The sequence below is a fragment of the Cyprinus carpio genome, chromosome B4 (assembly GCF_018340385.1).
Source record: "Cyprinus carpio isolate SPL01 chromosome B4, ASM1834038v1, whole genome shotgun sequence".
NCBI lineage: Eukaryota > Metazoa > Chordata > Actinopteri > Cypriniformes > Cyprinidae > Cyprinus > Cyprinus carpio.
In genome coordinates, this window is record NC_056600.1 from 12,419,198 (window position 1) to 12,437,363 (window position 18,166).

An 18,166-nucleotide genomic window follows, 5' to 3' on the forward strand; every position below is an offset into this window, starting at 1 on the left:
CCAAAGAACCTTTCAGTGAACACAGAACAGCCTTCTTATTATATATCTCAAAGAGCTGCACCTGCAATCACTCCATTGATTCTGTCAAGACATCAGGTCCTGCACTGCAGTTCACAAGTTCTGCTCCGCAGTGTCCCACCCATCCTAATTTAGGGCTTGATTAGGATTCCAAACCGCACACAGCTGCTGGTCTTGCCGTAGAGCACCTGGTGTGGAGAAATGAGCGTGTGTTTATAATGAACTGCAGAGATTTCACCTTTTATTAAATTTCTCATCACATACTGTAAATACACTGTAATGGCATGCTAGTGTAGAGTGCATAAAGATGAACCCAGACACAGCGTGACCAATGCTGGTGAACTTTAGGTGACCCAAGATATGTTTCCTTTCCAGAATACTCATTTGTGAGTGTAAGCAACTTTGCAGGTTTGGATCTGCTGCGGTTGGGGAATTATGTATGCAATGAGATGATAATTCATGTTGTGTGCTTTCAAGGGCATCAGTATCAGCGTGATGCTCTTAATGGCAGACTGAGTCACACTTTTGGGTGGATTTCATGAAAGCTTACAAGAAAAAGTCCAAGTCATATTTCACACCAAAAATCAAAAGAAAACAAATCTGCTTAAAGACTATAATGTTGTTGTTTTCAAATCTTTTTTTTTTTTACATGATATTTTTATGACATAAAAAATAAGCATATTTCACCTCTCAGATTACTGTAATGCATTATGGTAATATATTACAGTAACGAGAATCATTGTTGAAAATAATAGGAATAGTGCTGATGCATTTTTGTTACTAAAATTGGGGTGGAAAAAAATGCCTGTTTGTCCTGAAAATGCCACAATGCAAAAATGTAATGTTCCTACTATAAATGTAGTCCTCATTTTCTATAAGCAAAATTTGTATTTTTATTTTTAACAATTTATTTTACAGTCCTGTTCTACATTTATGTGCAGCATAATTACTATAATAACTGACTCTAACCTTAACCCATATTAAGTGCATGTAGTTCCCTCATATAACTCAGTAGTTGCTGTGTAAGTACAGTGTAAGTACTGTAAAGTAAGTGCAACCTTTTTCCTTTAAGGTTAAATGCAAGTTGGACCTTTCTTGACAGGATTCATGAGATTTACCATTTAATATATTTCTGTACTTCTCTGAATTTTGCAAGATTTGTGATAAAAAAATAAATAAATAAAAAAAAAAAAGCCTTGGGATCTTCACGTTTGGTTAAGTTTTTTTCCGTTTGCACTTAAAGTAGCTTTGCATTTCTGTAGTTGATATATCCAGTTCATTAAATGTAATTTTTCCCCCCTAAGATATTAGACAAAAAGAAAGCTTATTTTAAGGACCATTAATATTTTTTGCATTGTGACAATTTTAACTACAATTAAACTCATATTTGAGTGTGAGATTCTCCCTTTTGCATGTTTGGATCACTAAAGCATCACTTTATGTTTTTCTTTTTTGGCCTCAGATTGCTGTTCTGATCACTAATGGCCAATCAGATGATCCGGTGGACGGTCCAGCTAAAGCTGTAACAGATAGTGGGATTTCCCTGTTTGCTGTGGGTGAGTTGAAAACTTTCTATTTGTGTCAGAAGTGTTTGAGTTGTAGTTTGAATGGGCATGACGTGTCTGTTTGTACTCTCTCATGTTTTGACATATGGCTCAGAGTAACTATAGTGCAGTGATTTACAGTGAATGGTAATATTGGTGAACAAGGCAAGACATAAAACAAGTGTATGTTTGTGTGTGTCAGCCTTGTTTCCTTGACTTTTTTCATGCTCTTTCTGTTTTGACGCCCAGAGTGCTGAAATAATTATGGCTCATTACCCGGTGGCCGACTAATTGCTGTAATTTTTCATCAAGCCCATTCCTCCTTGCATTTCTAATCAGTTTTCCCAGAGACACACACACACACACACACACACACACACACTGACACCGTTTCCTGCATTTCTAATCAGTTTTCCCAGAGAGACGTGAATATATCAGGCCGTTTGACACATCTTTGATACGCATGTACAGCAGGGTGACATGCCGTGACGTTCTCCCATCATCACTTTACAGCTGATGCACTGTCTGATAACACTTCAGCAGGCCTGAGACACATGAGGGTCATTTCTGTACAGACACACACACGCACACACTGCCTCCATGTTATGACAATTTTAAAATAAAGTCACGTTGGAGTTGTGACATAGTGGTTAATGAATTGTAGTGGTGCTCATATGGGTAATGAAGGTTCGAGTTTGACCTGCAACGTGCCCTGATTCCATAATATGTAAGAAATGATGATGTCAAACTGTGTAGAATCTGTGTTATTTTGACTGGTGTTGTGTGTCTATCAGGGGTAAGGAACGCAAATCAGGCTGAGATGAGAAAAATCGTCACAGAACCCCATGAGGAACATCTACTGCTCAGCCCAGATTTCTCCTTCCTGGAGAACCTTCTGCCCAAACTGTCTCGTCGTATCTGCTTCACTGCCTCAGAACCTCCCCGACCTGTTAAACAAAAGCCACCAGGTAAAACCACCATGAGTTTTGCTAATGAAAAATGAAAATTATCTTAACCAAAGGGTTTTGTTGCAATCATTAATATAACACTTATCAATTCATTGTTACACTTTTTAATTCGGTTATAATTATTTACAACAAGATATAATGTATTACAATACACATTTATTAATAATTATAAAGCATTTTACCCTTTAATAACCTTTTATAATGCATTATACTTAATGCCTTTAAGTAAAGTGTTACTTTGGTTTATTTTTAGTAAAATGCACACTCATTATTTAGTTAGTTTGATTGTTTTAAATACAACAATGTTAAATCAAATTGCAGAGTAACATGAGATATTGCTTCTATTTATGACCTTAATGAGTGCATAAATTATTTAACATTAATTTTGTGGGCTGAGTGACCCAAGTGACCTGTCGTTTTTACAAATTTACACAAATACTTAATTGACTTGCATTAGAAAAGTGCAAAATATTGTCTGATAATATACTAGGCAGCAACGGGGCTCAGTGAACAGCTAATTCTGACTTATCCTGTGTGCTGTTCTGTCTGCTGTAGTGGTGGAGAGGATAGTAGGACCTAAAGATCTGCAAGTGAGCGAGCTGAGTTACAGCTCTCTGCAGCTGACCTGGAGTCAGGCCACAGGAGACGTTACTGGCTACAGGCTGCTCATCACCCCTGTGTCTCCAAAGGGCCATCTGCTCCCGGCACAGCAGAGACAGGTGAGACACGGTCACCTGTGCATATGTACACCCCATGCAGCAGAGCACAGCAGATGGAAGGCTGCGCATGGACCAGTTTTCTTTATGTGGCAATAAGGTAATATGTTTACTGTGTATTTGCAAGTGTGGTTTGTTCAGAATACATTCTTTTCTTTTCGTCTCTCAGATTGATCTGAAGGGAGATATTAGTAGTACTCCAGTAACCGGGTTGAGTCCTAAGACTGAGTACTCCCTCACTTTATATGCCATCTATCCCTACCCAACGCATAATATAACAAAACAACAACACAAAACAAAGCCATTTCAAATTTAAACATACAAATTTAAAATGTCTCTAAGCATGATAAATGTTTTATTTGTATGCAAACCATCCCATTGTGTAAATGCAGTGCATATGCTTTCATTTCAGCTGTTCTACCACCGGTTTCAAACTTCCGTGTGATTGAAGAAGGACTGTACTCTTTACGCCTGGGATGGACGCCTCCGCTTGGAAAAGTGGATAAATATAAAATTTATGTTCCAAGAAGTGAGAAATCAATGCACACTATGAGACTGAATATGAGATATTTTAAAGATCTTGTTTTAAGAAATTCCTTCATTTGTTTTCAGCGGACAGACCCGGTCTCATTTATGATCAGCTACTGTCGGGTGATGCCTCCTCTCACGTGATTGACACTTTAGAAGAGGACAAGGAGTACACAGTCGAGATCTACGCCATCTACCCAGAGGGCCTCAGTGAGACTGTATCTGTCACCGGGAAAACTTGTAAGTCTGTCTTCTGATATTTTTATTGATATTTTGTTTACAAAACATTATTGATAAAAAAGCATATTATACACACAGACATATGTATATTATAATTATAAATATATATATAGTGCTGGCCCGTAGGGTTGTGGGGCCCTAGGCAAGATCGTGAAAATTGACCCCACTGTAAAAACTGTCATATCAATTTGACAAGTAATGAGAAAGTGAAAGTGACATGACATACAGCCAAGTATGGTGATCCATACTCAGAATTGGTGCTCTGCATTTAACCCATCCAAAGTGCACACACACAGCAGTGAACACACACACACCGTGAACACACACCCGAAGCAGTGGGCGCCATTTATGCTGCAGCACCCGGGGAGCAGTTGGGGGTTCGGTGCCTTGCTCAAGGGCACCTCAGTCGTGGTATTGCCGGCCCGAGACTCGAACCCACAACCTTCAGGTTAGGAGTCAAACTCTCTAACCATTAGGCCACGACTTCCCCATAAAATGCACATAAAAAGCACATAAAATGACGATTTCAATATTTAAGCATAAATGTGCATTAAGTGTAACACATTCAACATACATATATATAAATATTTAAACAGAGTTTAACAAAAGGAGTGCAAGTGAGCTTGAGTAAACAGGCATACACAAATAGATAGATAGAATAATATATAAATGAAGTATACATAAAAATGAAATAAAATATCCAGAGCATAAACAAAATAAAAATGACACAAATATGCATAAATGCCAAGAAATGTGCTTCAGTACTGTATGGTTTGGGAATAATAATAATAATTGTTATTATAGTAGTAGTAGTTTATTATTATTATTGTAATAATATTACCATTTATTAAAATCATTATTGATGATGATAATAATAATTATTATTATTGTAATTGAAGTGAAATTTTGTATTAAATTGTTTGGCTTGGAATTATTGTGTGTTTTACTGGTTTAACCACTAGATGGCAGTGTAACACATCTTCATGTGAAACCTTTAACATAAAATATAAAACGTCCTCTTGTTTTTTATTTATTCATTTATTTCTTTTCTGTTCAACTTAAGTAAAACAATTATATTTTTTAATCATGCATTATCATCCTATTAAAAACGCTGCACTTATCCTTCTCTGTGTGTTGCAGTGAAACTGGTGCCAGTTGATAAACTACTGGTGCAAAACGCCACAACAGACACAGTTCAGGCCCGCTGGTCGTCTGTCAGAGGCGCCACAGGATACAGACTCACCTGGTCATCATCAGGTAACAAGCGCTGAGCTGCTTCAGTGTTAAATGCAGCCTATTTAAATGTGCATAAATATGCAAGCATATCCCTACTTCCATATTTCCGCAGAGGGACACATAGAAAACGTGAACCTGGGAGACAACTTTAATTTCTACATGGTGCAGGGCCTGCATGCTGGCACAGAGTACACCATCACTATCAACCCCATCTTTGTGGACATTGAAGGGCCTGTTACTGCTTTCAAAGCTAAGACATGTAAGTACTATGAGGGGTGTTCACACAGGACATATGCTTGCTTTCCAAAACAGCTAGATGGAGCCGACACAATGGAACCGGGGTTTCAATATATGTTACTTAACTCATGTGGACATTAAAAATAGTGCAGACTGAGTATGAAAAGCTACAATACTGCTAATAAGTCACGCCACGTATGAAGATGCTGATGCTCTCTCTTTCTTTGTTTCAGTGGAAAGCAGTGCAGTACAGACCCTGAGAGCGTCTGCGGTCAGCACTAGCAGCGCTGTTACCTCATGGAACGCTGTACCTGGAGCCACAGGCTACAGATTGGCCTGGGGCCCTACTGCAGGTACCTATATAAGTACCTTTTTTCATCTCCTTGTACTGCATTTGGCCGTTCTCCACTTTCCACTTTCACTTTGTAGTCTGTTTCCCTTTTCATTTCCTCTCTCTTTCTGATTTATAGTCCCTTTTTCATGGAAGCGACAGGTTGGTGACAACATGAGGTGTCGCTGTGCTGCCTCATGACTCATGCCGTCAACTTTGTGTGTTTAAGAGAATTTGTGTGTGTGTAAGTTTGGGGCTCTGTGTGAGAGAAATGAATTGATTGCACCTCAGAGCACCTCCAAAAGAAGAGTCTTTGAAAGTGACTCCTTTCTGTCACTGTGATGGGCTGCGGGCATCTGCTTTAAAAGAACGACCTGGAAGAACATTCTGATGAAGGAGAGCTCTGTGACTCATACCACACACTCTGACACATACATATAGATGAGTCTGAGGATGAGATGAGTTTCTGGAGAAAGGGAAGAGAAACGGAGGGAGAGAGAGACAAAATTAGAAGTTAGATGTTTAGTATTTCAAAAAAGTCTTGAAACATGAAAGTAAGATTTATTATTTATTATTTATTATACATTATATATTTTAAATATAAATATACAATGTTGATATGTGTTTGTATGAATTATTATACAAATATAGCAGTACACGTAGTAAGGTTTTTTTATTATATAATAAATAAAAAGAACAGATAGAATAGAAATAGAAAAGAGCAAGCTAGTGTTAGAGGCCTTTTTTGCTTTTGTTAAATGTATAATAAATAAAAAGAAAACAAACAGATAGAATACAAAAAGATTAGAGAAGAATGGTGTTTTAGTTTTTTTTTTGTTAAGAAAACAAGCAGTTAGTAAATGAATGGAGTACAAGTCTAAAATGGGCAATTTTTTTTTAAAAGAATAGAATTATAATAGAGAGTGCTAGAGTTAGAGGGACAAATAAAGATGGAAGAGATGTGTTTTTTTAGGTGATTCTTGAAGATGGCTAAAGAAGAAGGACTCATCTGCTCGGCAATAAAATAAATAAAATATGCAATTTTATTATTATTAGTAGAGACATAAAAAATATTAACATTAATAAAATGTGTATACACACACACACACACACACATTATTATTATTAAGGTATTTGTATTTATATATCACCAAAAAACTATAATTAATATACTTATTAAATTAAATTTAAAAGAAAATATTATAGTATATGTTAAAGAATGTACAAAACATATGTAACAATATATATATATATATATATATTCATATAAAGTAGTGGCCAAAATTATTAGAACGTTTGGCATATTTAACTTAACTTTTTTAACTTTGTGTGTTTGTGTATGTGGAGTTCATAGGGAGAGATCGGCCGAGGCAGTTGGCTCTGAATGGCAGCACTACTGAGTATGTTTTGAAGAATCTGGTCCATGACACCGAGTATGTGCTTTCCCTTTACGTTCTCTTTGGTTCTTCGGTTGGTCCGGGCATCACTGCTACATTCAGGACCTGTGAGTGACCCGACACCTTGTCATGTTTCCTTGAAAAACACATTCTGACAGTGATTATTTATATATTTGTGCTTGTTGGTTGGGTCTCATCTCATAAGTTCTGCTCCCCAGCGCCTCTCGGATATGTCTCAAATTTTAAAGTGACATCATACACCAGCTCGTCCATTGATGTGGAATGGAGTCCTATTGTAGGGGCCACAGAGTACAAACTCACCTGGAGTTCAGGTGAAACTTTTTAAAACCCTATACTAAATATCATGATAAAACTTTGAATTTGAAAAAAATCTCTATATTATATTTAAAAAAAACAACAAAAAAATAATATATACCAAAAAATTTTACAAAATTTATATTCTCCCCCACAATAATTTATTACTCATAATAATCATCATCTTGACCGCAGCATTACAGCACAGCATCTCTGGTCTTCAGCCACAAACTCTTTATTCTGTCAGCATTCACGCTCTCTACAGCAACACAGAAGGACCAGAAAACTCTCTCACAGCAAACAGACTGAACTTATTCACAGATTCATAAAAAACAAATAGCCACAGTATTTGATTTAACCTTCTTTGTATTGTTTCTGGATGTGTTAACTGTGTCCTTCTGTCTGAAGATTCTTAGTTCATTACAAGTTAAGCTCAGCTGCTGTGACATAATGTTGATTAATACAAAAATAACAACTTGCCTCACCTTTTCTTAAAAAAAAAAAAAAAAAAAAAAAAAAAAGCAAACAATGAAACACTTACAATGGAGCCAATTTGTAAACATTAGAATACTCACCATTTCAACAGTATAGACATAAACAATGTGTTAACATGATTTTAGTGTGAAAATCACTTTTCACATTTCAGGTATAAAGTTTATCCAATTTTACATCTTCCTTTCCATGACAAATTAACTCTGTAAACCTGACCAACATCTAAACAAACAAAATTTAACAAAAGAATAAATAACACAATATAAAACAAAAGAACAAACACACTTCCTCAAAAAATCATAACAATCACACATCCTAAAAAAATCAGTCCCATTCACTTCCATTGTAAGTGCATCATCATACCAATTTTTTTAAGAAAACAAAGGACTAGTCAGAGTTATTTCAGTGGTAATAAACACACCGAAACCCCAAACCCAGATCTTAGAATATTCCTTTAATACACTCTTATTTTTGCTTATTTCACCTTTTCACAGCCTCTTCATACTGGTCCTTGTATTGTTGTCTGTGTTGTACTATGTCTTCCACAGTGTTTTATGTGGTTTCGTTTACTCTGTAGGAAAGCTGTACCAACAAATCTTGGCTCTTGTTAGTCCGTTTGGACTGCTTAGTTTGGCTCTGTGTCTTCTTACAATGACAGCTGGTCGACAGGCACATGTCATTATCAAAGCCATAAGAAGAAATCTCTGTTCAATTAATTAAGCACTTCAGACAGTCGGGGTCCGTTGTTCCAGTGGGATTGAGGGATATCATGAGATTGATTGACAGCTCCTGTGTTTGAGCCCCCATCTTTAGCAACCACAGCTGTATAGAGCAGTATTTTTACTGAAGCTCAGTGTGTGTTTGACTGCTGTCAGCTTCACTGTTATCAGCACATCTTCACAGTTTCACAGACAACACTGTGAAAAGCAGAAAGTGGCTGCATTGCACTTAAACAAACCCTGTGTAAAAATTTAATGCTATGCAATTATTTATTTAACCTGTTTTGACTTGAATATGCCATACATATTGGATTATAATTCCTCAAGAGTCATGTTCTCTGGATTTAATATCTAAAAAAAGTTAAATATTTGAATGAATTTTACATTTTTATACATTTTAAATAATATGTGCATTTTAAAATAGAACAAAACAATAATACTTATGTTTGAATTATTTCTATCAAAATACGGAGTTGCTAATTGTTTTACGTTTATGCATTTGCAGCCTCTTTGACAGACTCTGAGTTGATTGAGACAGTTCGGGAAGTAAAGGTTGTGGACATTGGCGCCAACTCCTTCAAACTGGCCTGGAAGAAAACACCAGGGGTCACTGGGTACAAGATCACTTGGAGCCCTTTCCATGGTGGGTTCCAGCAGACCTCATTACAATCCATTACAATTAACACTTCACTACAATCCATCCATCATCTTTACTCTGCTATTCTGTGTTTTTTCTCTCAGGTGGAGAAAAAAAGAGTGAGGTAGTATCTTCTTCTGCCACGTCCTTCGCCATCACTGACCTGCCTGCCAGTTCTGCATACAAGATCCAGGTTTCTGCAGTGGCCAGAAGCAAAGAGGGAAGTCCAGTAATGGTGACTGCCCGCACATGTAAGTCACTTTTAATATTTCAACCTGCTTGTTTTCATGTAAATGTACAACAATAAGTATCTGAATAAATGTTGCTGTTGTGTTACAGTGGATCTGCCCAAGGTGACTGGATTCAGTGCTCTGAACACCACCGACAACAGCACTGTACTGAACTGGACCAGTGTAACTGGAGCATCTGGATACCTGCTGTCCTGGAGACATATATCAGGTCAGAAGCATTAAAAAAACATATTTACAGACAGACTGCACCTTCATTTACACGCATGACCTTCAATGTGTAAAAATATCCTAAATATGCATATATATATATATATATATATATATATTATATATATATATATATATATATATATATATATTATAATCCATGGTAATGGAGATATGCAAAAATAAATAAATCAAATAATAGATTATTTATACATCATATGTTATTTTATTACAGTAGATGAAACTAGCTGATACCTGGCTTTAGGCTCAAGCACTGCTCAGATGGTTTAGAACCTTTTATTTGTTAATGAGTGTTGCTAAATAGCATGAGGAAACTAATTTCAGATAAGCTCTTGTAATAAGAGTTCCTCTCACAAAAGCCTTTTTGTCAGATATACAAGACATAAGAAAAGAGAATAGAACAGCGTAGATAAGATCATAAAGAGATCTGTGATTCATTCATGTTGTCTTGATGACGTCAGCAGGGTCTTCTAATGAGGGTGTGCTTTGCATGAGCATGAAGGTTATGAGGAATTTAAAAGTGCACTTTTATTCCAGCTTATGACACATAAGACACAGAACTCAGATTCTGGAAGTCGCTGTGTCCTTGAAGTGTTTTAAACTGATATAAAAGTGTTTATGGCATCTGAAATTTTTTTTTTTTTTTTTTTTGCAGACGACAGATTCTCCCAGATGTTCCAGTTTTTTGTTTCCTACACCTGTTTTGTCACATTCATGCTGACATTATTTTATCCTAATGCTATTATCTATCTATGTTCTGTGTAGAGGTGGACATCTCCTCTGATCTGCTGAGCTCTGGCTTCACCTCCTATAAGATCCGAGATCTGCTATATGGCAGAACTTATATATTTTCCATCAGACCTCTTTATGGAGAAGTGGAGGGTCCGGTCACAACCATCACTAAGAGGATCTGTAAGGCCTAGCTTTGCAACTATCATTAGCATTATAGTTTTGAAAATGTTGCTATTATTTATTTATAATGTTGCACTTACATTGTAAGGCATGATTGATGTATTAGACACATCTGGTGTAAATTATGTTCAGTCTTTGTGCTGAATGCTGATTAGGGAAGAAAAAGTTTTTGAAACTCATTATGTTGAAAAGTTTATTTTTAAAACACACTTCTGTTCCAGTGTTTGGGGTCAGTGTGTGTTTTTTACTAAATTAATACTTGTATTCAGCAAGGACACATTAAACTGATCAAAAGTGATAGTAAAACATTTATAAAGTTACAGATCATTTCTATTTCAAATAAATGCTGATCTCTATATCTTTCTATTCACCAAAGAATCCTGAAAAAAAAGGGATCACGGTTTCCAAAAAAATATATATTAATGAGCACAAATGTTTTCAAACATTGATATTAATAAGAAATGTTTCTTAAGCAGCAGATCAGCATATTATAATGATTTCTTAAGTATTACGTGACACTGAAGACTAGAGTAATGGCTGCTGAAAATTCAGCTTTGCTATCAAAGGAATAAATTACACTTTTTTTTCATATATATATTAACATATAAACATATTTCACAATATTATTGTTTATACTGTGTTTTGGATCAATAAATGCAGCCTTGATGGCCATATGAGACTCCGAACCTTTGAACAGAGGTTTATAGTAAAAGCAAAACTGGTTTGTTTGAGCTCAGGACTTTTTGTAATTGTCTTACAGTGGGAGCTCCTCGTCTCATTCCTGTCCAGAACCCTACGCCGGCCCCTGTCTCTGCTAATACTAAAATCAATGGCTTGCCCCCCCTCCACACCACAACCAGAAATACTCGCACCCCATTGGTCAAAGCCCCCAGCGCACACACAACCACTCAGAGACTCACTGTGAAGCCTCAGATCACTAGTGGCCAAACAGCTTCAGCACTGACCAGAATGACCACAGTAAATGACCAAACCATCCTGTCCGTCAAGACACCTCCACCTGGACCAGGTCATTCCGATTAAGCTGGGTTTAATCTGTTTTTTTTTTTCTTTCAGTTTTCAAGTAAAATTTTCAACTTGAAAAAATGTAAAAGCTTCTGCTTTTTAAATGCACCAGAAATATTCATTGTTTAAATACTTTTCGCACCCTCTCAGTGACCCGTAGAATAAAACAGGCTGCTTTCATTGTTTTGCTCCTTTGAAACTTTCAATGCCTTATTTGCATGTAAAATTTGAAACAAAAACTATTTCTAATACGCATTACATTGTCAGCTTTACATCTGTGCTGATAATTGATTTTCTATGATATGATGCCTTTAAGAAGTATAGAAATTGTACTGCACTGTCTACACAATGTAAACCTATACACTGTGAATGAATTGTGTGCTTCTTTCTGTTAGTGTGTGGCAGGGTGAAGGCAGATATTGTGTTTCTGGTCGATGAATCCTGGAGCATTGGAACTAATAACTTTGGCAAGCTGAAGGATTTCCTGTTTAGAATCGTCACCTACTTCCCCTCTATAGGACCTAAAGGAACACAGGTAGGACATGCTAATGCGCTATACTAAATTATAGACTTTCCACCTCATTTGGGACGATTCTTTGTCTTAGTCACTAAATCTATAGTTTCATAATAAGCACAAAGTGTGGATTAAACCATCTCATTAACTTGCCTTAGATAGCAGTAGTTCACTACAGTGATCAGCCCAGGATCGAGTTCAACTTTAACACTCACAAAGACCGTAACTCCGTTTTGAGAGCACTCCGTGAAGTCCGCTACGGAGGGGGGAACACAAAAACAGGTGCACATTCGAACACATTCAAAGATTAAAAATTGTTAATGCTAAATATTAGGGGGATGTCTCATTTAAAATGTAATGATTGTGAACGTGTGTGTAGGTCGTGGGATCAGCTATGTCCTTAGGGAGATGTTTCAGGAGTCTTTGGGTATGAGACAGGAAGTCCCTCACGTGTTAGTGTTACTGACAGACGGGAGAGCACAGGATGACGTAGAGCCACCATCCAGGATAGCACATGCTCTGGGTGAGTAATATCAGCTGCAATGCAGGAATAGACAGATATTTAAACACAACTAAATATACAATGCTTTTCAAAAGTTTGGGGTCAGTAAGATTTGTTTAACGTCTCTTCAAAAATACAGTAAAAACTGTAATACTGGAAAATATTTAGCACTGTCAAACGATTAATTGCAATTAATCACATCCAAAATAAAAGTTTTTGTTTACATTATATATGTGTACTGTGTATATTTATTATGTATATATAAATACACAAACATACAGTATTTATTTTCATGTTTATGCATGTATATTTTCATATTATTATATTTTATATTATATATATATAAATATATAAAATATAAAAAAAACATATTTCTTAAAAAAAAACATGCATGTGTTTTTTGTATTTATATATAAATAATAAATATACACAGTATAAACACATATATTATGTAAACTAAAACTTTTATTTTGAATGCGATTAATCATTTGACAGCACTAAAAATATTATTATAGTTTAAAAGAACTGTTAACTTTGGAAGCTTTTTTCCAGCTTGTTTTATGTAAAAAAATTTTTTTCCAAAATTCTGAAAACTGTGATGTTAACTCAGAATTCTGAGAAAAAATACAATTTATTTAAAGTAGATTTTTATTTTTTATTACTATTATTTTTTTTATTGTCACTTTTGAAAATTGTAATGTGTCCTTCCTGGATAAAAGTATTCATTTCAATTTTCTCTCAAAAAATACAAAATGTACTGACCCTAAAATTCTGAGAATCATCATGTGTTTATTTACTTCATCATAATTTAGTAACACTTTAGTATAAGGCTGAATGCATAAATGTTTTAATGTGTATTTGTGTATTAGGTGTCAGTGTGTTGGCCATCGGCATTGCTCATGCAGATATTGAGGAGCTGAGGACCATCGCCTCTCCCACCACTTACAAGAACATCTTCTTCGCCAGTGATTTCGATGATCTTCCGACCATCGAGAGAGAGTTTATCAGCAGCATCTGTAGCGAGGCCTTACAATTAGAGTTCAAACAACACGATGAGGTGTGCTCTGCAGATCCGAATATGAGTGTTATTTTCACAATACATACTGATAAGTCTGATTTGTATTTGTCTTTGTCCTAGTCTGCTCAACTGGACACACCTACAGATGACCCAGAAGCTCTCAGTAAACCAGAAGGGCCCTGTCCACTTAGCTGCAAGGTAAACGCTTCCTCTACATCCTCACTACAGCTTTCACACCATGTCTTATATGAATCCTCATTCCCGGTTTGCTGTTGTTCACAGGGTCAGAAAGGAGAGAAGGTAAGTGGCAATTGTGTTATCATGTGTTATTGATCAAATAATTATAACTGATGATATGATCGTATCTAATTTCTCCACTGCAGGGCGATGGATTTGGTCATGGTGGCCTGGTATGTTAGACACCAGCAGATTGCTATTTCTTCATTTCTATATTTCCTTCTCGCTAATCTCAGTAATTAAATGGCATCATAACTGCGAATTTTGCACAATGTCATTTGCATTTTTTTAATAATTTTATTAATATTTTGAATTATATTTTTTAAATATATTTTCCATTTTTATTTGACTTTTTGTTTAATTTCTATAAATTTTGTTTCATTTTAGTATTATTTATCTACTTTTTATTCATGTTTTGATTAGCTTTTATTTTTATATTTTCAGTTTTCATTTTAATTTTAGTTACATTTTTAGTAATTTATTTGCTTTTGTCAATGTTATTAGTTTTTTGTTTTTTAATACAGTATATCTAAATAGTTTAAATTTATTTTTTTATTTCAGTTTCAGTTTTATTTCAGTTAGTAGTTTTAGTGCTCAAACTCATTGCACTTTGTTGTCAACATCTCTCATTTTCATTTAGTTTTTAGGGTTTTTTATCTAATATTTACAGTATAGTGTATATATATATATATATATATATATATAATATATAATATATATATATATTTCATATATTTTAATTAACAAGAATGTTTTTAATAAAATTAGTTTTAGTTAACGATTACAACACTAGCTTTGCACACACAATGTCTAAAGAAAATATAAAAATCTTGTGTCTTTTTTGCATTATTATTTTAAAAGCGTTTCTTTTTTAATGTTTTTCTCTTGATGTAGCGACTCAAGCAAGGCCCGGGGCATTATGATTCATTCTCTCTAAAGGTCAAAGGGGAAAAGGGTGAACGCGTGAGTACATCCACCATCTGAAGCGCTCATGCCATTCCACAACAAAAACTTAAATATAAATAAAACACCCCCTCCCTGTCTTCATTATTACATGTTGAGGTTTATGTTAATTACTGAAGCATTTAATATTTAAACCAAGCCGTTCTGTTAATGATAAGATTGTTTTTGTGACTCAGTTGTTGTTTTAGTAGATTAAAGGATTAAATCTAATTATTAATATCACAGATCTCTCTCTGTACGGGATGCTATTCGTACTTTGCTTTTTCTCTTCCTGTTATCTCTTTGAGGAGGCGACACATGAAAGCACTTGTCATATCAAAGCGACTCTTTTGAATAACAAATGAAATGTGACAGGTCTTGCTAACAAGATCAGTATTGATATGATGTTTCATTATTTATTTTTGTGATGTGTATCAATGTGAATGCGTGGATTCATATTGCTCTATATTTGCTTTCAAAGTAATATGTGCACTGAAGATGTTCTGTTGTTATATTTGAGGAGTATCAAACAATTTCTGTGTTTTTGTGTATATTATATAATATATATATTATTTTTTTTTTGTCTGTATCATTCCCACTTTGCATTCATCAGGGTCTTCCCGGAACGGATGGTATTCCGGGTTTACCAGGAAGACCGGGTAGAACTGGACCTCCTGGTTCTCCTGGACAAAGGGTAAAGGATGGTTTGAAATTCAGTCTAATACAGCAAAATATGTAACAAATGTGGCTTACTGAGAAGAATATTGTTGATTATAGTTGTGAATGTGCATAAACAATCTCTTAATCTGATTCAGGGGACGACTGGAATTCCTGGTGACATGGTAAGTGTCTCTTTTACATCTAAAACAGTGTAAGTGGTGATATTTAAATTGGTGTATTCCTGAAATGGTAGTTAGTATACTTATTTAAAACATGTACATGATGTCCTATAGTCCTTTTTATATCTTAGTAGGAGAATTGGGAAAGCTGCAATTATCTTTGAGTGATTCACAGAGAGAGTAATGAGGAATGATTATGGCTCAGTGTAGATTATTTGCCCCCACTTTCTTTTAAAGGCTCACCCTTTTTTTTTAAATGTCTCACATTTTAAACCATTAGATACTTCTCTGTGTGATTGTGAAAGTGACTATCAGACCAACCTTTTCTTTACATCTCTTCCTATTTCTCTTCTTTACAATCTCAGGGGCCTCCTGGTAATACTGGACCTAAAGGACAGAGAGGAGAGAGAGTAAGTTTAGTAATTGCCAAGCATTTGATATGTTGTATAGTGGTTGTATATAGTTTTTTATTTATTTATTTATTTTTTCACATAGGGTGAACCAGGCTATGTTATGGGAGGTATGGAGGTTCTTCCAGGACGTAAAGGAGAACCTGGATCCTCTGTAAGTGATTGTATCATTGCATAATATGCAACTAATCTATTAAAAATTATAACTGCATTTGGATGCTTTTCCCCCTTGATTAAAGGCCCCCCAGGTGCTCCAGGGGTCCCAGGGGTATCAGGTCCTCCAGGACTCCCTGGTTTGCCTGGGTCTCCGGGCTCTCCTGGAATCTCTGTTAAGGTTAGTATGAAATATGAGGAGTATGCACATGTGTATATTAAAAAAAAAATCACCTCATGTTAGTTGTTAAGATTTTTACTATATATACTGTATATAAGATGTAGCTTCAGTGCACAATGTGAAGTTACAATACAAGTCCACACTCACATGCAGCGTGTGGTATTTGCAGTATTTCATGGTATTTTTCGTCCTCTTAGGGTGAGATTGGAGAATCTGGTCCTAAAGTAAGTCATCTACTGCTCAATGAACAATTTACCATTTAAAATTTTATATAAAATATACATGCAAAATTCATCATAAATGTGTGATTATGATGCTTCTCACATTCTTCAGGGTCCGCGTGGAAAACCGGGTCTGAAAGGAGAAAAGGGGGAGCATGGAAGTAATGTTAGTGCATGCTTTAAGACTTACTCTTTTAAAGCTACTCTATGCATTGTTTATTATTTTTTGATTTTATACTAAAAATGCAAATACTTTTCTATCCCAGATTAATATGTAGAAACAGCTAGAAGCAAACTTCAAAAAATATTTTTCAAAGTTGTAGATAAATAAAACAAAGATTTTTTAGTAAATAAAATAAAAAAAAAATGTCCTATATTAAATTAAATTAAAAAAAAAAAATATCAAAGCAATTTTTGTTTTATTGAATGTAAGCCATTAAGTAGGTTGTGTTTTAATTATTATAAAATGAAAAAAAGTGGATGTGTTTTCCTAGGGTCTACCAGGTTTACCAGGACCAGTGGGAGTGGATGGACTTTCAGGACTTCCTGGGCAGAAGGGGGAGAAGGTTTGAGAATATCTAAAAGGGTTTCATATATCATTTTGTGCTTTCAGCAGTGGTATAAAAGCTATTTTAAGCAACGACATCCAACAGCTTGCCCAAGACAGTTAAAATGCATAAATTAAATCTCTCTGGTCATCTGCCTGCTATCTTTTTGTTCGGAGAGCTGTAAAAAAAAAAAAAAAAAATTGCCCTTCCTTTCTGTCAGGACTGCATGTAGCTAAAATTAGTGCAGCTGCTCTTTGATTGAATTTCTTTTGTGTTCATCATAAAGGGAGAGGAAGGTATCGGAGTTCAGGGTGTTCAAGGTCCACTTGGGCCAAAAGGAGAAAAGGTATTTGTTTCTGATGAGTTATATTAGTATTTCATTAAAGTATGCATGTTCCACAGTGAAAAACCTTAAGGGTAATTATTAATTCAGTGCTAATCAATTTTTTCAGGGTAATACAGGACTACAAGGCCCAAAGGTAAGCATGTTGAAAATAAAATCAACAGAGCAAAATACAACAAACACAACAAACTTGTAAAATGTAGTAATTTTCAATATCCATACAAATCCAAAAAGAAAAGCAGGAATCCAAGGAGTCCAGGGAATCACAGGCCCTCGGGTTTGTCAAAATATACACAACTATTTCAGCATCAAAGTGTTTAGTCTGTCAGTTCGTGCTGTTAAATTATGTCTGTCTTTCACAAAGAATCATCATGAACCATTTAACAGATGTCAACTTTAGATGCAATTTTGTTTAATAAATGTTAAGTGCTTCTTTATGACAGGGGTGTTTCACTGTTGTTGTGTT

General features: G+C 35.3%; 1 protein-coding gene across 1 annotated transcript in view; it reads left to right on the forward strand.

The window, feature by feature from the left end:
• The window catches only part of col7a1l (collagen type VII alpha 1-like), a 58,812-nt gene that overhangs the window by 13,131 nt on the left and 27,515 nt on the right, over nucleotides 1-18,166 (forward strand). Inside the window, exons 5-41 of the mRNA XM_042722633.1 lie at nucleotides 1,481-1,574; nucleotides 2,357-2,530; nucleotides 3,086-3,249; nucleotides 3,416-3,545; nucleotides 3,659-3,775; nucleotides 3,859-4,014; nucleotides 5,155-5,271; nucleotides 5,363-5,509; nucleotides 5,721-5,840; nucleotides 7,164-7,322; nucleotides 7,434-7,547; nucleotides 7,726-7,826; nucleotides 7,947-7,956; nucleotides 9,247-9,384; nucleotides 9,483-9,629; nucleotides 9,718-9,837; nucleotides 10,623-10,769; nucleotides 11,530-11,796; nucleotides 12,188-12,327; nucleotides 12,465-12,588; nucleotides 12,686-12,829; nucleotides 13,678-13,865; nucleotides 13,947-14,024; nucleotides 14,109-14,126; nucleotides 14,210-14,236; nucleotides 14,958-15,026; nucleotides 15,619-15,699; nucleotides 15,821-15,847; nucleotides 16,210-16,254; nucleotides 16,340-16,408; nucleotides 16,493-16,588; nucleotides 16,786-16,812; nucleotides 16,922-16,975; nucleotides 17,304-17,375; nucleotides 17,644-17,703; nucleotides 17,810-17,837; nucleotides 17,934-17,977. Of these exons, the coding sequence (XP_042578567.1) occupies nucleotides 1,481-1,574; nucleotides 2,357-2,530; nucleotides 3,086-3,249; nucleotides 3,416-3,545; nucleotides 3,659-3,775; nucleotides 3,859-4,014; nucleotides 5,155-5,271; nucleotides 5,363-5,509; nucleotides 5,721-5,840; nucleotides 7,164-7,322; nucleotides 7,434-7,547; nucleotides 7,726-7,826; nucleotides 7,947-7,956; nucleotides 9,247-9,384; nucleotides 9,483-9,629; nucleotides 9,718-9,837; nucleotides 10,623-10,769; nucleotides 11,530-11,796; nucleotides 12,188-12,327; nucleotides 12,465-12,588; nucleotides 12,686-12,829; nucleotides 13,678-13,865; nucleotides 13,947-14,024; nucleotides 14,109-14,126; nucleotides 14,210-14,236; nucleotides 14,958-15,026; nucleotides 15,619-15,699; nucleotides 15,821-15,847; nucleotides 16,210-16,254; nucleotides 16,340-16,408; nucleotides 16,493-16,588; nucleotides 16,786-16,812; nucleotides 16,922-16,975; nucleotides 17,304-17,375; nucleotides 17,644-17,703; nucleotides 17,810-17,837; nucleotides 17,934-17,977 (3,813 nt within the window). The remainder of the gene's footprint in view (nucleotides 1-1,480; nucleotides 1,575-2,356; nucleotides 2,531-3,085; nucleotides 3,250-3,415; nucleotides 3,546-3,658; nucleotides 3,776-3,858; nucleotides 4,015-5,154; nucleotides 5,272-5,362; nucleotides 5,510-5,720; nucleotides 5,841-7,163; nucleotides 7,323-7,433; nucleotides 7,548-7,725; nucleotides 7,827-7,946; nucleotides 7,957-9,246; nucleotides 9,385-9,482; nucleotides 9,630-9,717; nucleotides 9,838-10,622; nucleotides 10,770-11,529; nucleotides 11,797-12,187; nucleotides 12,328-12,464; nucleotides 12,589-12,685; nucleotides 12,830-13,677; nucleotides 13,866-13,946; nucleotides 14,025-14,108; nucleotides 14,127-14,209; nucleotides 14,237-14,957; nucleotides 15,027-15,618; nucleotides 15,700-15,820; nucleotides 15,848-16,209; nucleotides 16,255-16,339; nucleotides 16,409-16,492; nucleotides 16,589-16,785; nucleotides 16,813-16,921; nucleotides 16,976-17,303; nucleotides 17,376-17,643; nucleotides 17,704-17,809; nucleotides 17,838-17,933; nucleotides 17,978-18,166) is intronic.